Here is an 18,242-nt window from a genome sequence, read left to right as displayed (position 1 = left end):
CATTGTCAAATGCTGTGTTCAATTAGCCCTTGGCAGAGTTTGCTAATTAATGTTGCAAAATAGTGTCATAGAATTTAATTGAATGGAAATGGGAGGCAATTAGAATGTATTATTTTGGCAACTGAGTTCCATGTATGTAGAGGCTGAGATTAAACACTGCAGTAGGAGCCACTTAAAATGCAGGTTGTCATTTCTTCAATGAAATTAATTATTTGGTAGTCTGGAGAGACTTCAGAGGATCGTTTTCCGAATCCTAAAATGAACACTAGTGAAAGAAGCAGAGTACCAGACTTGGAACAGCTGTCTGCTTGATTCAAAAGTGCCTTCTGCGTCACCAAGAGGAAGCAAATCGGGTGCTTCAAATATGCATCCAAGGCTGTTTTTAGATGTTCTGGGTTATCCGAGACACCCATGCCAGACTGACAGGTCTGACACAGATGGGAAACCAATGGCTGCTGTGAATGGCACTTGATGCCAGGTGGAAGAGAACATCTGAAATGGCACTAAATGGCCATGTTTAGGCAGCTGACACCCCAGCAAAGTATCAAATTTGCAGGAATAATCTGGGATTTTGTAACTTTGAGATAGTGTCCTATTGGACTATTATTTACAGGTACTAGCAAAGGGATTTTAACTCGTCTGTGGGCAGAATCTGCCCATTGGGTTGAGTGCTCCATGTACCCTCATTCACAGCCTTGTCATGCATGTCACTACATAGCACACTTACCATATGTCTGCAGGATTCTAGCACTATTTATAAATGTTGTAAAAATTCTCCATGTCTGTGTAACTGATACCCATCTGGAAGTAATTTGCAAACTATTGAAATGGCAATGGTCAGAGTCAGGGAGAAGCAGACCACCAAGAGTTTTGCCTTAGCAGTTAATGATGTGTATTCTTCAGAAAATGCTAACATAAATATGCTGCAGCCCTGAACGTGATATGGAAACTAAAAATTCTTGAAGAACTTGGCCACGGTTTTCTAACCACACCTCAAAGTATTTATAGAAAGCTAGAAGAGGAAAATAAAACTAGATAATGCAGTGTTTTTAGAAAGTAGAAACCATTTTCCAGTGTGAATTTTTAACTAGAATATCCAGGTTGTGTTATGTTTTGATGGCCTTTTAAAAGCTGGCAGTCCCTTCTAATATTCAGAGTTACCTAAAGTAGTTTGAAGAATTTTATACTCTATTTGTGAATGATCTGCTAGATTAATTAAAAAGGCAGCCTCTTATTGAGGAAGGAAAAATCAAAATTATTTTTATTCTTGGCCAGTTTTTCAGTCTGTCTTCAGAAACTTGAGCTACTCCAATAAAGCAGAAGTATTTTTGACTTAATGACCTTTTAAGCTTGTTTTGATTTCCATTCAACCCTTTAGAATGTTGTCAGCTTATTTGCCCTGCACTCATGGGCAAGATTTAGTTTGTAAGCTTTTAGCTGTCTGGCTGCTGGTCCATGTGAGAAGCAGAGGACTGCAGTCTGTTCCATGTCTGTAGGTTACTTGTGACAGAAGGATGTGATTGTACAAAGGGGAGCACAGGTAATTTCCCAACCAGTCAGCCTTGGGGTGGGGCCCTGAGCTTCTCCAACAACGGTTAGGGAGGGTGCTCTCTACTCTTCATCTGGTGGGTATAAAAACTATATCACACCCAGTAATACTGCAAGGAAAAAAATCCTTCCTGAAAGCACCAACAGACATGAGTGCTTGATTAATTTCTAGATGTGTACTGATACCAAGATCTGTTGTGTTTTTGTTTTTTGCTCATACATGGTATGAAATAGTCTCTCTCCTGTGACACTACCTTCAGATTTTTTTTATCAGGCAAGGGCAAAACTTTCTTACAGATTTTATTTAATGGCTGGTTGAAAATGGTTGGGGAAATAAAGTAGTAAAAGGAAGACTTAGATCAAGAAAAGTTTTCTCTTTTCTGAAACACAATGCTAATCTGTTCTTTGAGAGATGAATAAACAGTGAACAAGAGACCACACACATGCAACTAATTTTTGCAAGAAAAGAAATAGTGCAACTGAGTATTTGCTTGACTATTTCATTATATCCATGTTGATTACAAGTCTTAAGAGGTCTTGCTTAAATGTCTCCTCATCTTCCCTCCTCGGCCAGAGTCTCTGATCATGGCTTTTAATTGATAAAGTATATTTTAGGAACATAAGGAATAATTAAAATGTATACTGGCAGTGAAAATGAGGTGGGTTTTTGTCATAAGGTTGTAATCAGGAAGTATCTGCAAGGGAAATGTCTAGTTATTTTCCCTCTTGACTGCAGCTGAAGATGACTACCTGGCTGAAATGCCACAGCTGCTTGTTTTTATAGTATCTGTTTTGGTGTGTAATTTAGATGGTACCCTTCCTTCTAATTTCTCCGTCAGCACCAAGTTGTATTATCCTTGGGCAGGGAGGGAGAGTATCATGTCTTTTTTATTACTTGAGTTTTATGAATCAGACGTCTTGGAGTTATGCCAAGGTTGGGCTGTTAGTTTAGGATGCTGTGTCTTTCCTCACCTGGCTGTAGAACACTTGATGGAAAGACTTGCTTTGTCCTTCAGTGCTAAGCCTTTTAAAAGCAGTATTTTCAAAGTGGTGTGTGAATGTTGATAAGATGGTGCAATTCTTTTCTCTTTCATATATGTGAGAAGTCCCAAGGTTTATAGTTAGAAGCTGGAGCTGAAGGATTTGTTTTGAGTAGAGAAGGTAAGGATGAATCTTCATGTTGTCCTGATGCCTTGTGTTAGCTCACATGTGATAACTAAAACTGTGGTTAAACATCCTCTTGTAAAACAGGCTGGCACAATTGGAGACATTACTGCCCCGTCTCTGTCCATTCAGCCCCACCGGCAGAGTCTGAGGAACAGGCAGAGATCTTTCTTCAGCTGCTTTTTTTACAAAGGCAGCCAGTGTAGATACTGGCCGTTGGTCTTTCAAAAATAGCCATATGGACGTTGGGTTGGAAGCCAACGAGTGGCCTTCATCGATCTACCAGCTCCAAGTATTTGAACAGCTGGAGGAGGTGATTTCCTCAGTTGCTCCAGCCTGAATTCCAAGAGGTAAAGATTTAATGAAAAAATGTAAGGTGTAGGTTTCTTGTGTGATAGCAAGTTAAAAGCCTAACAACTTGACCAGCCAGCTCACACTAGGAATGCTTGCTGCCTTGTGTGCACCGGAGCTTTAGAAAGTGTCAGCATGTCATAACTTGCACCTTCAAATTCTAGTCAAGACAAACCTTTAGGCAAAGACTCCCAAGCAGAATTAACCACAGTCAGCTAAGATATTTTTAAACATCACTTACTTGGTCTGCATTAAATGCTAAATCATGTTTAAAAACATGTTGGCCAACCTGTGTTTAATTAGTGTTTTCTTATCTCTGTGAGTCCTAAATCAATTTGATTCTGGATGAGTTTCAATCATGCTGATACAAGAATAATATTTCTGTAGCTTAGAAGGTTCTTGCTGTGCTTGAGTTGCATGTTTTTTCCTATTTGTGGGGATAGATGCTAGTAGGTTGAGTAAATTCCATTGTTTTTTAGACGATGAGGAAGTTTCTTTCTTTCCAGTTTCTGTTTCTACATGTTAATTTCCAAAGTTGGCATGGTTGTGTATAAGGACCCCAAAACTGGTTATTCTGCTGCAAGTACTTTAGAGAACAACAAAACTTTTTCCTGTCATTTTTTTTGAGTTTCAGTGTTCTGTTCACATGCACACACACAGAAGCTGGCTTAGCTAAATGGCCTGAAGGCTGAACTTTGCAGTGTTACACTTCAAGACCAGTCTTACAAACCTTATTTATTATGCTGACTCAGTTGCCAGGTTGGGGCTGTCTGAAGGTATAAACCAGATAAGAAGCTTCTGGATGCTGAGCAGTAGCTTGAGAAGCTCCAAGTACAGTTCTCCAAATGGTGCTTGTACCATGCAGTCCTCCTCCTCCTTTCGGTTTCAGAAATTGGAGTATGGAACAAAAGATGTATGTGTGTGAGTGATCAGGTAGCCAATTCGAGGCTGGAGTCTCAAGAGTCATCACATGAGCTCTACAAAAACCTTAGACAAAAAAGGAGAAAAAATTAATCCTGTATGCCAAAGATAAATGCCTTATCCTCTGAGGAAGTAATTGAGTATATTCTGTCATCATAGTTTCATGATATGATGCTGTATGTTACCATAAGAAGACATGGTGATGTCATTCTTTTACTTCTTTTCCTCCCCTCTGCTTGGATATTTGTACTTTGTAGTTTTGTGTTAGTACAGAGATACTCTTGCCTAATTAGCCTTGGTAGATGTCCTGGTATAGAAATAGTAACCAGACTCTGGTAAAGTTCTCTTTCCTGCCTGTCTTATATAAAAGTAAAATTCTAGATTATTCTGTTAAAATATTTGCTTTTATTTCAGCTGGAAGAAAGTTAACAGCCAACCTAAACTGAATCAAAGAATCATACTGAAAATTACCTCCATTTCTCTAAGGTCATTAATTGTGAAGATGTCTGCAGAACCTGGGTCTTGCATTTACCCAGTATGTATCTGAAGTGGTTAGAAAACCAGTAACAGAAGTTTAATTGCCAAATACATGTAGACTTAATCCACTTCCCCGTTTTGCAGTGTCACTTCCTAGATGCACAGTCATTCAAAGATCCCATGCCTGGATAGCCAATAAATGCCAGGACAAGAGACAAGGCTGTATGAACAGACCAAAGCAACCTACAGGATTTACTATATCAGCAGCAGTTTTTTCACCTCTCATATCTGACCATTAACATATTTCATGATCTTGGAAACCTTCTGAGCATCCTAATAGCACTATCTGCTAAAAGCACAAGTCTGTAGTTAATTGATTTGTTGATTGGAACCAAACTCAGTGGCTTTCATCTCTGTGTCTCTGCTGTACAAACTAGGTAAGTAAAATGCATTATTACCTGAGTGTTGAGATAGCTATCAAGGGAAAGGTCTATCTGGCCTGTGGTAAAGCAAAGGAAAGTTACTACAAACATAGTACAAGATGTGCAAAGGCAAGCAGGGAGAAGGGAATGTATTTTATAAAATATATTCTGCATTTTGCTTTGGAGGTGAGAGGAATCAAAATTGTTTTCTGCAACAACTCAGCATTTCTGCTGTAGACTAGGTTTTAACCAGATTCCAAGACACCATGATATTGTTGCTTATGTTTATGACATATATGTCCATGCTAAAAAATTTATCCAAACTTCTGAGCTTTTTGCTGCAGAATACTAGTTGAGATTACAAAGGCTGCTTGTTTCAACAACTCATAGTGTATAAAAATTGTTTTATGTTATATTGTGTCTTTCAGTGCATGTCTTGCAGCCTGTGGGTTCTACTTAAAGGAGGTCTTGCTCTAATACAGATATTGCTTGAAAATGAAAGGATAGAGCATATTTTGCATGGTTGTGAATGCTTGCTTTCCTGAAAATCCATAGTAATTTATTTTCCTGTTAAAAAAATGTTCTTTGATAGTCCATAAAAAGCATTATCATAGAGTGTATTTTGTCTGTGGTGGATGGTGGTGACTCTTACTGATAATCTAACTATAGAACTTATGAATGCGCTTTAGACTTTTTAATCAGTCAGTTTAGTTTACTTAGATACTTTAGCTTTTTAGACCCAAATTGCATTTTTGAAAACAAGCAATTATCTTAAAGTTCGGTATAACTTTGAGAAAGCTGTAAATGCTGGAAAGGGAAAGTTCATGACAAGAAATGGAGTTGGTGCAGTTTCAGTGTTGGTTGTAGTTACAGTCCTCTTTTTTCAGTTATGATGTGTCTTGGTGTACATCCTCACAATTTTATAAATAATCGTTGAGGTTATATGTATAATACTGAAACTACTGCAAGAAAAGGAGGAGACAAATGCATTTTCCATTAGCAGCAGCAGAATAAAGTATCCATTTAGTTTTGTTAAATTGGTGTGGAGGAATTTGGAGTAACCTGTAGGCAATAGATTGGCTTCCCAGCAGTTCGGCAGGCTGCAGCTGAAAAAAGTCCCAAAAGGTCTGTTTGCTACTCATAGATAAGCAAAGCCAAGTTTAGTCTGGGTACACAGCTTTCATTTACCAGCTCCTCCTTTTCTGCAGTTGCCCATCTTGGGTAGGAGCTGTCTGCAGAGGCGTGTGCCCTGACCAGGCAGGGCATCCACCCTGGCACAAGGGATGTAGCGAAACCCTGTATTTTCCTGCAAATGACTGTACCTCTCCTGTAGAGTTCCGAACCTTGATTAATAAATTGTAGCACATAAATATGCATGATCTGTTAAGAAAAACAGAACTCTGTTCCAAAGTGACTGCTATTTTGGCACAGATGGAAACTGAAGCTCTTTATTAGGTTTGAGGAAACACTTGCTGGGCATCATGGATTAAGTTATCTCTGAGGCATTTTCAAAGATTACTTCTGTTGTGGGAGAACTTAAAGTAAAATTCAAGTTTGTGTTTGGGAAACACAGAGAACCCAGAAAAGTGGAAGTTAGGGACAGGCATGTAAAGATAGTAGAATACTTCAATGTAAGACAGCACAAAAAGTAGAGTTTGCAAAACTACAGGTGGAGAAGTAGTGAAATGTTTTCCAGTGGGATGAAAATAGGTATGTAAAAGTTGGATAGCTATAAGAAATTGTTGGCTGGGCAGAGGGACAGTGATGGATATGGAAGGTTCAGGCTTGACTAAACCTTGAAATACTTGAGTCTTGGGTCTTAAGACAAAGCAGCTAATGTAGAAATAAAAATAATAAATCGGGTGTTTTATTATGACATCAGGATTTCAGCCTGTGTCACTATTTGAATTTTATCTGTGAAGAAAGCAGCCATTATATTTTTATCAAAGACAAGATAGACAAAAGGTTAGAAGCATCCCAGAATACCACCAAGAGGAAAAGAAAAACCAACCCAAAATCCACAGCAAAAGCATTTTCTGTATGAGCATAAGACCTTCAGATGGACAGAAGGAGATTAAACTCTTTGCTCAAGTATCCTGAGTTTAACTACCGTCTGGGATGCAAGACGAAGAGAGAGGTTTCCAGGAAGTTTTATTGCATCCTGTCATAATAAGAGTGATGGTTTTAATTGTTACAGGCAAAAATGTATCCTTGGGACACCCTCCCTGATTTTTGGAGTGACACCAGTGATTAACTTGGCTCGGTTACCATGCAGCTGGGTTGCCAGATGCATAATTGCAAAAGTTTTAATTTCCCAAAAGAGAGGAAAACAGTATTAGCTGCAGTTTCAGTGCAAGAAACTAGGCTTGCTGTGTACTCTGGGAATGAGACACCATGAAAGGCTAGTCTTCAGCCACATTGTATCCTGGTGTCTGTGATAACAGTAAGGTGTCCTCCACATCTGGAGATTATTTACTGTGTCACTTAAAATAATGATTAAAGGGTATTGCTCACATCTGTATGACAAGCTAGCAGAAGTATTTTGTTCTCTGTGTGTCCTACTCTGTTTCCTGCTGTGCTGAAATTGATTCTGTAATTTGAATTTGTCCAAATTTACCATTAAAGCACTCAATTTTTATTTTTCAAGTAAGTATAGAAGACTACAACATTCAATGCTAAGAAATTACAAGACTGCCCACCTAGAAGAAAGATACATACTGTAGCCATACAGTACAACCATGACTCCACTGCAGAAACCTCCAAGGTTTAGCTCAGATGCACTTATTCCAGATACCTGCAGTCCTTGGCAGAGTCTCCAAACAAGGGGAGTCAAGATTGAGTTAGCAGAAAAACTCATGGTGTCTCAGTGTGATACACATTTTCATCCCACTTCAGATGATGCCTGCTGCTGTGTCTGTGCCTTGAGAAGTAAGAGATAGCAAATAAAGTTTTTTTGTGGCCTTATAGCATGGCAGGACTCTTTACAATTGTCTGTTTAATTAAGTTTTTACTGTCTTTGTGGGTGAATCTATTTTGCAGCCTGCTGCCTTTTGGAGAAAGAGCTCTAATTAATGGTGATGTACCTTGGCTCAGTGGCAACAGATGGACTTTCTCACCAGGTCTCTGTAATCATTTCCACTCAGAATGAAGGGATGGATGGGTACTCCCTTGACAGTGTAAATACAGGGCTGCCTCAGGTGCTGCTTTGTGGCAATTTGAAGTTGTCCCACCATAGAGCCGAATTTTCCAGGGCTGCTCTCAAGCAGGATAGTGACTCTTGCTGTAAGGAGATGAAAGTTTTGTCCTTTCTGTTGTGCTATCATTTTGGCCTTGGTAAAGCTGTGATTTCCCTTTTACCGTGTGCATGAGAGAGAAAGAAACAGATACTTTTAAAATATTTAATAATAAATATTTTTAAGACTTGCTGTAAGAAGGTAGTGTGGAAAACCTGACTGGATGATTTCAATGACATCTTAATATAGAATGCTGTACGTGTGCTATACTGTATGCTATTAATTTTTCAATTCTCTCTTTAAAATGAGCCTGGTTATGTAAAGAGAAACGTTTCCATCCTTCCAGCTGCTGCATGCTGCTGCAGAGGGAAGCATGTTGAGAGGAGTGTGTGATATACTGAACTTTGCCTGCTTGAGAGCTGCAGTGGGAACCTCCTCATGAGTGGCTCCCCAAGGCTAGGATGTGAATGATAAATATATATTTGGCAAACTGATTAGTAAAGCCTTTGTGCACTTCCTGGAACACTGCCAGATGGTGCAGAAATGGAAATGTATTTGATTGCAAGGGTTGGGTTTTTTCTGTTGGTTGGTTGCAAAAAGGCTGAAGAAGCAGGAGTTGCCTAGAGGAGGGCAAAGTCCTACTGTTTGAAGTCACACAAGTCTTGCTCTGGCTCAGCTGTGATTTGTTTCCAGTGCTCTTTAAGTTGTTGTTAGTGACATTCACGTTGGGGGAGACTATGCAACTGTATTTAGTTTAGCTTTTTTAAAGCTAAAGTAATCTCCAGCCTCTTAGGGAGAGGGAGCAGATGCCTGACAAGCCACACACACACCAGATTAATGGGGAACCTTGGCTGAGCTGCAGCCAGAGCTGCCTGACACATTTACCAGGGCTGCCACTCCTTGAATTGTGTAATATGTAATCATAGTAGTGTTTGTATGCAAAATGATTCGGTGCTACAACTTTGGTTAAATTTTGTTTGATTTAAGGATTTGTATTATACTGTTTCAAACACATTTTAACATAAACGGGTTTTGCAGATTACTGGCTCTCTGCTGTAGAGACTCAGCATGTTTCATCAGTACTTCTTTCTGTTTACAGTGAACTTCTTAGGAAATTGTTACAAAGCAAGACATGAATTATTGCAAACCTCCCTCCACATCCCCCCAGATAAAGTTGATTTAGACAGCTACAGACAACAAAATGAATTTTAGGAGAATGTTTAGTTTGAAAAATTTGAATTTAGTTTGAAAGATTTGAAAAATCGTGTCCCTGAAATTCTGAGGTTGCTTGCAGACAGGAGATTTCAAGAATAAGCTTACACAGATTATTTTTATTTTTCTTCTAGTTTCAGAGCTGTTTGATTATACACAAACGATGCAGACAAACTTTTCTCAGCAGTCAGCAGATATGGGAGTTTTTTTAAGCATGCTTGTAGTGATGTCAGAGCCATAGCAATTGGGGGGTGTGTGAACATACCAGGACTAAAAACCAACCTCTGCCTTAACAAGCAAGAGTAACACAGTTTTCTAAGAACAAGTAGTATCTTTTGCTGTCATCTTCTTGTTCATGAAAGTGTGCTTGTCCTCTTCTCCCTTGGTTTATAAATATAGCCATCTGCATTTGAGAAATGGGTTTAATAAAGGTAACTAGCATCCTCTCTATCAGGCAGTGTTTTATTAAGTCACTAATTCTGTTGCAAGCAGATTTATGTAAGCATTAAATGTAGTTAGAGAAGAAGATAAAAATGTAATAACATTGCTATGTTCTGGCAAGCTGATACTTTAGATGTTGCTCTTGTTATTTCCTTTGTTTGCCTCTTTGAAATAATATTTTCCCTTTACTGTGTCTGGCTTGCTTCACAGTGCCCTGTAACAGCAGAGGTGGGTTTCGATATTATGTAACCTTTGTTAAAGCACATTGATTGTTTTTTAATTATTACCACTTACTGGATTATACATAGTATTTCCATGGATGATTTCATTGCACAACCTTGTCCAACATTGCTTTTGCTTAGCTTGGATATGAAACCAAGTCTGAAAGCAAATACTGTGGCTAAAATTTCAGCATCTTTTGTGAGTTATGGATTACCAGGTGTTTTGCATTATTGTCTTTACCCTTGATAAAATACAGCTATTAGCAGCTCAACCAAGGCTGGACTGCACAGGATCTGCTGGTCAGGGGAGAGGTAAAACGTTAAAGAAAAAAAAAGAGTGGGGAAAGGGGGAATGTGCTGTTCGGAAGCAGCTGTTTTGACTGCTGTTTCTGCTTTCCTGCTTTGTATTCTGCAGCATCTCCTGTCTTTATTACTTTTAATATCATGGTGATTTTCATAATTTACTTTCTGTAAATGTCTAGCAGTCCAAATTTAACCAACCACATTTTGAGAGTGAGTGTGTATGGCTGTTCTATTTCTCTCTGCCCCAAAAGAATTTCCTTTCCTGAAAAGTTCCTGCAAATAGCTGACCAAAAAATGAAATATTACCAATATTATGTCTTGGTCATATCAGCAAGTGTCCTGTCAACTGTCAGCACTGAGTGAACATACCACTTGCTTGTGAATATTGTTTTCATATGTGGGATTCCCATAGAGACTTCTGCTGCTTTGCTGTAGCATCTAGCTATTTTTATTTTAACTTCATACTTGCTTTAGAAACTGCTGTATAGGTTAAAAATATGTGGGTACCAGAGCATGTGTTTCAGTGGAGCAATGCTGAAAGCCAGAGGATTGTGTTGGTAAGTGCACTCTCAAACCTAATACCATAAGAAGGTTCTTTATCATTCTAGGGTATGTTTTTTCTAGCACATTTGCAGAAGAGGCTGAGTAATGCATTCTCATTGTTATAAATGTACAATAAGTAAAATAACTGCAAACTTGAAAGATTGTGAATGTAGCATAATTGAATGCAAAATGCATAATTGCTTGCAAAATTCCATATAGGAGTGATTTTCCTAGTTAGGTGGTTGTAGAAGTACTGTATTTTGTGACTGAAATTATTATTGCAATTTTTTTCCAGGCGACTGGCTGGCAATGACCTTAGTTTTATCCATCCAAAGGCCTTGTCCGGTTTGAAAGAACTCAAAGTTCTGTAAGTAATTGGGTTTTAGAGCTTCATAGCTGGTTGTATGCTTTCTTAGTGCACACCAGACTGTTTACTGGTAGGCTGGAGGGAATTTTTTTTGCCCTCTGTCCTCCTAAAGTATAGCTCTCTTACTTATTTTCTTTTTTTTTTTTCCTTACAAAACCTGTTGGATATGGTTAAGATGACAGTGATGAACTTGACTAAACTATAATTATTGCATTTTATTAGAACACTTACTTGTTTCTGAAGTGTATCTTATAGCAGAAGAATCAGAGGAAAAATCCTAAAAAGGACATGTAAGCTTTTGTTTTTCTCCACCCCTTCCAGCATACTGTCAGGTGCCCTGACGTTATCAGGTAGTACTAGTGCTTAGAGATTTAATACACTGAATTATTCCCTACTGGTGATAGAAAAAGTTGCTATAGTTTGATGCTTCTCTAAGTGAAAATGGCTTACTATTAAAAAAATCTTTTATTTTTCTTTCTGAGATAAGAATTTTTTTGGCAATTATTTTTCCATAGCTAAGGATAAAAAAAGCTTCCTTGTTGTTTGGGGTTATAAAATCCTCTATTCAAAAACTGTAGCATTTCTGATGATGTAAATATTTCCAAATGCCAGCAGGGTAATAGGTAGTTAATTAAAGACATACTTTAAAAAAATAGCAGACCTTGAGGTTTTAAAGAGAAAAACAGAGGCATTATAAACAGGGTGCAGATTAGGGAACTGCCCATCTGCAGGACTATTTAATACGATATTTTGTAAATTGAATGCAAAATGTCAAAGCTCTTGAAGGCATATGCATTGCAATACTCAGCACCAGAGGCACCTGAAATTCCAGCAGTTCTTGGGAAAATTTGAGACTTGGGTCTTAATTAACAGTTAACTTTCTTGTCTACTTGAATTTTTACCCTAGTATGCACCAAAACCATATAAGGTTATTTACATTCTCTTTATGAAAGAACTCAATGACCTACATTGTCCTATAAGAGAATTTTGAAGAAACTGACAACAGTATAGCTTAATTCAGCTTGCCCAAATGTGCTTTTGATGTGAGCACACCTTGTAAATTAGATTGTTAATGCACTGTGTATTGATGTGATTTTAGGAAACATTAGAGGTTTGTGTGTTTTCTAGCATGTATAAGATAATTCCACAAGAAAACAGAAAAAATCATCTCTTGTAGCAAATTTGTCCTAGTGTTACATTGTTTAACCTCTTCATCGAGTTCCCAAGAAAATCTCAGCATATTGTGTCAGAGATTGTTCTCTGCGAATTAATGCTGTTAAGGAATGAGTTGTAAATAAAACTGAAATAGACCATTTTCTTGTTTCATTGTTGCCTTTGGGTATCTGGTCTTGATAATTCTACATGCTTTTACGTACACTAGAAATCTGGGAAACCATAACAGGACTATGGGCTTTTCTGTTACCTCTACCACTGATAAAGGTGATCGTCAAATTCTACTTTATTAACACCGTGGATTTTTACAGAACCCTACAGAACAATCAGCTGAAGACCGTACCTAATGAGGCCATCAGAGGATTAAGTGGCTTGCAGTCCTTGTAAGTTTCCTTACTTTGCTTTTGATTTTTGATTGTTCTCCAAGATCCACTTTCAGTCACTCTGTACCCCTTCGCTTCATTCTATAGAGTTATGAAGTACAATAACATATGTGTAATATTGTACCTGGAGTTTCTGAAAGTGCAATTGCAACTGAAACAAAGTTTCACAATTAAAATTCATAAGGAATTTTATTTGTCGTCTTTGCTGGAGTGACCCAAATGCAAGCTCTTTCAAAACTCAAACAGCAGGTACTAGATTGCTGTATGAATGCAGTGGTGTGTAGTTAAACTGTAATTCCTCTTTCACATCCTGAGGTATTTAAGCAATTCTGAAATGTTGTGCAAAAATGAATGATGCCCAGGTCTTTTGTATCCAGAGGAGGAAAAGGGGTTTCTGTGAAGAAGTATTACTTGAGACCTGCATGGTACTGGTTTTACAGGAAGATGTTGAAATCTCACACACAGTTATGAATACCTCAGCCATTATTGCTAGTTGCACACTAGGTATTTCATATGTGTTTATACTGTCTCATGGCTTACTATGTTTTATAAAGCATCTTAATCAGACCTTAATAAATACAGCTCTCAAGGTGGTAGATGCCTATCACTGTGGGGAGGAGGAGGAGGTGGGAAGGGCTGCAAAATTTTTCCGCCTTCCCACTTACCTCCAGAGAGAGAGAGGATAAATTATCTATTCTCTCTGTGCCAAAATTCAGGTTTCTGGCCCAAGATGCTGTTTCTTTCGGTGTTGTATCAGATTATGGATTTTTGGAAAAAAATTAGTTTTGCAAAATAGATTTGCAAACTACTGCACAGCTTTTGCAAAGGTGCTTTTCTGCATTTCCTAAGCTTGGATCTTGGCCCTACTTCTCATAGCTGCTTGGATTTTCCAGTAAGCAGTGAATTTAATTTAGTCCATGTTTCACTCTTTTTTTAGCGTGTGTGTAGAAAAGAAAATACCTTGGTCTTGGTGCAAATACTATGCATTGTAATAAAAGCCCTTCAAATTGCATGGTATGAATAAACCTTTAGTAATTATTTAAAACAAACCAAAAACTTCTTCCTGGCTTCCAGCATTTCTTTGATGCCAAAAAGAGAAACTGCTTTAGTAAAAATGTTTGTCTACAAATCATCTATTTCATTTTCAGTGAACATTCTTTTTTCTCTACATATTGACAGTAATGTTTGTTCTCTAATTAAAGTTTAAAATAGTAAATCTCCAGTTGCTGGAGATGATAATTTGATGGTAGTTTTACATGCAAAAGGGAAGGAACAAAATTTAAGGGAAAAATAATGAATGTATAAATTAAGCCATCATCCGTCTTTTTTTTTAATTTCATATTTTTTTAATATATTTTTGGAAAGACGATTATGTTAGAGCCATTTTTAAAAAAGCAAACATTTTAGTTTTGAAAAAAATAGTAGGATGATTATGTTAGATTGTATAATGTAATAATTGAACCACTTGACTAAAACATCCTTACAATTAAAATATAATACTAACAATTTAAAACATGGTGAGATTTCCCTTTCTAGGAGCTTCGTTGTTCAAGAGCAAATGATAAACTGTATCAAGTTTAGGATGGTGAAAAAGGAGGAAATTAGGTTAGTAAGTAGTAGCAACCTGCTTGTTACTTCTTTTTCTGTGGAAAACCAAGCCGTGATTTCTAGATAATTGTTGGAAATATGGTGGGCAAAGCCAGTCTGGAAGTCACTGGTATCAGAATCACAGACAATTCTGAGTTGAAAGGATCATTGAATCCAGTTCTCAAGTGAATGGTCCACATAGGGATTGAACTCATGACCTTGGTGTTATTTAACCAACTGAGCTAATCTGAAGCTCAGGAAGATTTTATCATGGGCTTTTTTTCCATCCACTGATGTGAATCAGCCTTTGGTTTTTCCCTCTCTGTTCCTGAGAATGATATCTGTCTGCATTGCAAGACCACTGTAATTTGTTAGAATGGGCAGGAATTTGAGAATAAATTGGGTTTTGAGACAAGTGTAGTGAGAAATGTAAAGCATTTTTTCTGTGCAGTTTGTTTACTACACCAGAATGCATTTCTGTGACTTCAATGAATTTCAGGAAAACTTTGTTAGCATTACTCATTCATAATTACACTGATTATGCATGTCCTCTAGTAATGCAGATAGCACCTTTTGGCAAAGGAATATAAGAGGGATCCTCTGAATTTTGCGTCTCAACTTGGAAACTTAAGTATCAGCATCCTGCTTTATTGTATTAAAAAAACATAAAAAGTGATTTATTCCCCTCCCTAAGAAATTTGTGTGGATTCAAAACTCCCAAGTTGCTGTGAGCTTCTTTTAAAACAAATTACTCATTGCAGAATATGTTAGAAAATCTGCTTCTACTCTTTTATATAATCTCCAACCCAAACCTGCAAGTTTAAACATTACTGAACTGACCCTCTTTTGGCAATTTCCCAGTTTGCTCTGAAGTATGGTGCAGGGGCATTTTTTTTTTTGGTGAAGGCACAAATTACTTCCTCATAAAACTTTACAGTATATTGATAATAATTTCATTTGAAACTCCTTTACAACTGCTTTTTTTTCTTAATGTGCTCCAGTGTTTAGCTTCATAGGAAGACAGTTGCCACAATGTGGTCTGTATTAACAAGCTGAGTAAACATACCTCAGTGGAAATAAAGAAGTTGGTTATAGGAGCTTCATGATCTGTAGTGTTTATATTACAGCTGGTGAGTAGCCAGCCTGGTTCAGAATACTAAATGGCAACTCTTTATTTTCTGTTTGCACAGAATATTTTTCCCAGCTCTGGCCTCCAAAAGAGAGTTATAATAGGGTTCTTTATATGGAGGTGAAGTTTAGTAAAATTAAGGAGTTTTACTGAGTGGAAGCTTGCTATGTAGCACCCCAGAAAAGTTTATCTGGCAGGATGTATGCTCACATTGCAAGATGCTGTGATAGGTGGGACTGTGGAACGGCTCTGCCAAGGGAGAAGCCACTGTTTGTCCAGCTTGTGCCCGCCTTATTTGGTAGCAGAAAACCCTGACAAAGAGCTTCACAAATGTAAACAATAGTCCTGATGCGTTTCGACTAATGCAAAGCATCAACAACATGTTTTCGTTATTACAAGGCCGTGAAGTGGTGTACTTTGTATTTTAGATCTGGAAATGGTGTTGGTGAGGTTTATGGGCAATCCAAGGGTCATACAGACAACCAGAGGCAGAGTAGCACAGCAGTGTGCTGCTCAGCAACATGTGCGAAGCTGCTCCCTGGGAGCAACTGGGAAGCCATTAAAGAAAGTCACTCCTTTAAATGCTTTGGTGTATTTGACTGTGATGACTTATTTTGGTAACACTGTTTATTCTGAGCTTTGACTCAGAATCTGGGGATTGGTAAAATGGGTCTGTAAACTACGGCAATTTTTAAGGTTGCTCTGATTGACCACAGAAACCCAGCTATGTAAGAATTTTAAGTCATAGCACAGAATAGTCTAGTACAATCCCCAGTGTATGACAAATATTGGAATTACACTATTTAAACAAAGACTTCCAGGTGCTTTACAAAGGAAAACTTTATTTCACTTGAATTAAAAACCCAAAAACCTAGTTGCCACTGTGCACTTGCCATCAAATCCAGGAGTCTTTTGAAAGGCTGTCAATGTCTGCTAATGTATTGCGTATGATTTATTATAATTGTAGTTCTACTGTCCCAGCACATGTGCACACATGTCCACATGCAGGGAATATTAGAGCATTCTGCAGCAACAGTTCAAAGCGCTGCATCTTAGCTCTTCTGCCAGATTACCAAATTGTGGGATTTGGGATCATGCCAGTGTGATACTCAGCTGTGATAGCTCCTGACTTTCTTGTGTGGGTGTTCACCTGGGCTGCAGGGGTGTCTTCATGCATGTGGTCAGCAGTCATTTTCTGCAGTACCTAATGGCAGTTCTGGCTCCCTGAACAGCCCAGTCTGCTCACAGCAGGATCATAACCAGTTTTTCAGTCGCTTTCCTATCTTAGGAGGCTGGAGCAGGCTTGAGGCAGGATAAGGCAGGAGGCATGAATGTGCTGAACTGGGATGGGATAATATTTTCTGGGAGGGGGAATCATCTTGGCCCAGGCAGGAAAGACTACGGTCCTAATGTAGAACTGAAAGTAATGAGAGCAGACTCATGCTGTGCAGGGTAAAAATGTATGGTAAAAGCATGGGGACAGAGAATAGTGGCATATTTCCATCAGAACACATTTAAAATATGTGCTGTAGCACGTATCAGCTACAGTCTTGCATTTCTAGCTTTTTTGTATTTTAGGAAGGATTCCTTATACACATCAAGTTAATATCTGTACTTTTTTAAAAAAATCAAATCTAGAAGCATTCTGCTGGTAATGAAACTGCCCAGTTTTAAGCCATAGTTCATGTTGGTGACGGTTTCAGTAACGTAAACCATAAATGCAAAATGTGTCAGAAGGGAAGATCCCTGAATTTGGAGAGAACAATGCAAACATAATCTTCTATAAAAAAATACAGTTCTGTTCTATTTCTGCTATTTTCTTCTTGAAGAGTGCCTTAGAGCTCCCATTGATAATTTTGTTATTCTGCATTATAGAGTTTGGACGATACTGTAGGGACAATAGCATCTGGGAGGCCATGGAAGGTGTTCATCAACAGCAATGACTAGATGAAGTTAAGAAGCTTTAAATGGTTTTATATGTAGTATGCACCCCTAACCGTGGTAGGTGTCTTTTTAGCTAAGCAACTTTTAATGGCTTGTCTTCAGAGATTTTCTAGTTTCCTGCTTTGCTGTTGTTAAGGGGCTAAAGGGGATTAGCCCTCAGATTTAGTCTGTGTTAAAATATGGGATTAGTCAGAATGGGAATGGAAGAAATTGATGTATTTTCTCTTATACAATACAGACTTAAATACACTGAATATGTTTTTCTTCCATGAATGTTTAGAGTTAAGAATGTATAAGAGCTCTTCTGGGCATATCTGATTGTGCTGAAGAATCTTTAAACATACTGCTTTGTATACTTCAGATACTTGCTGAATGACGAGTTGTATTTTTCTATGCCATCTTTACCTTTAGAAACTGTTCTGGTTTTCTTGAAAGTGAGGTATGGTTTCTTGTGAACTTCAGGAATTTCTGGGACTATTGTAGCTTTTTAAAAATTTTTTTGAACTGTCTGGGCCTCCTTAAGGAATTGCTAAGTTTAAATACAATCAGGGAATTATTTAGAAAATGAATGATCAAAAATTTAAATGCAATGATGAAAGTTAAACAGCTTATAGGCAAAATTAGCTGAATCCTCTGTGGGTAATTTGCAGCAAACTGTGACCTCTGACTGGTACCATCTTGAACATTTAGATGGAAGAAACAGATGTGCTGGCACATCAGTACTGGTGATTGAAATAGCTTTGGCATGTATCATTAGCTTCTGAGGGCTGCTGTAAATTTGTCTTTGAATAAAGCAAATCCTTATATTGATGTTCTCAACATA

General features: G+C 37.9%; 1 protein-coding gene across 3 annotated transcripts in view; it reads left to right on the top strand.

The window, feature by feature from the left end:
* Positions 1–18,242, top strand: part of LGR4 (leucine rich repeat containing G protein-coupled receptor 4) — a 75,234-nt gene that overhangs the window by 37,687 nt on the left and 19,305 nt on the right. For all 3 annotated transcript variants that reach the window (XM_069016492.1, XM_069016491.1, XM_069016493.1), the window contains exons 3-4: positions 11,132–11,203; positions 12,688–12,759. In XM_069016492.1, the coding sequence (XP_068872593.1) occupies positions 11,132–11,203; positions 12,688–12,759 (144 nt within the window). The remainder of the gene's footprint in view (positions 1–11,131; positions 11,204–12,687; positions 12,760–18,242) is intronic.

The sequence above is a fragment of the Aphelocoma coerulescens genome, chromosome 5 (genome assembly GCF_041296385.1).
Source record: "Aphelocoma coerulescens isolate FSJ_1873_10779 chromosome 5, UR_Acoe_1.0, whole genome shotgun sequence".
NCBI lineage: Eukaryota > Metazoa > Chordata > Aves > Passeriformes > Corvidae > Aphelocoma > Aphelocoma coerulescens.
The sequence above is the reverse complement of the archived record's forward strand: the minus strand, read 5'-3'. Positions and strand labels throughout refer to the sequence as shown.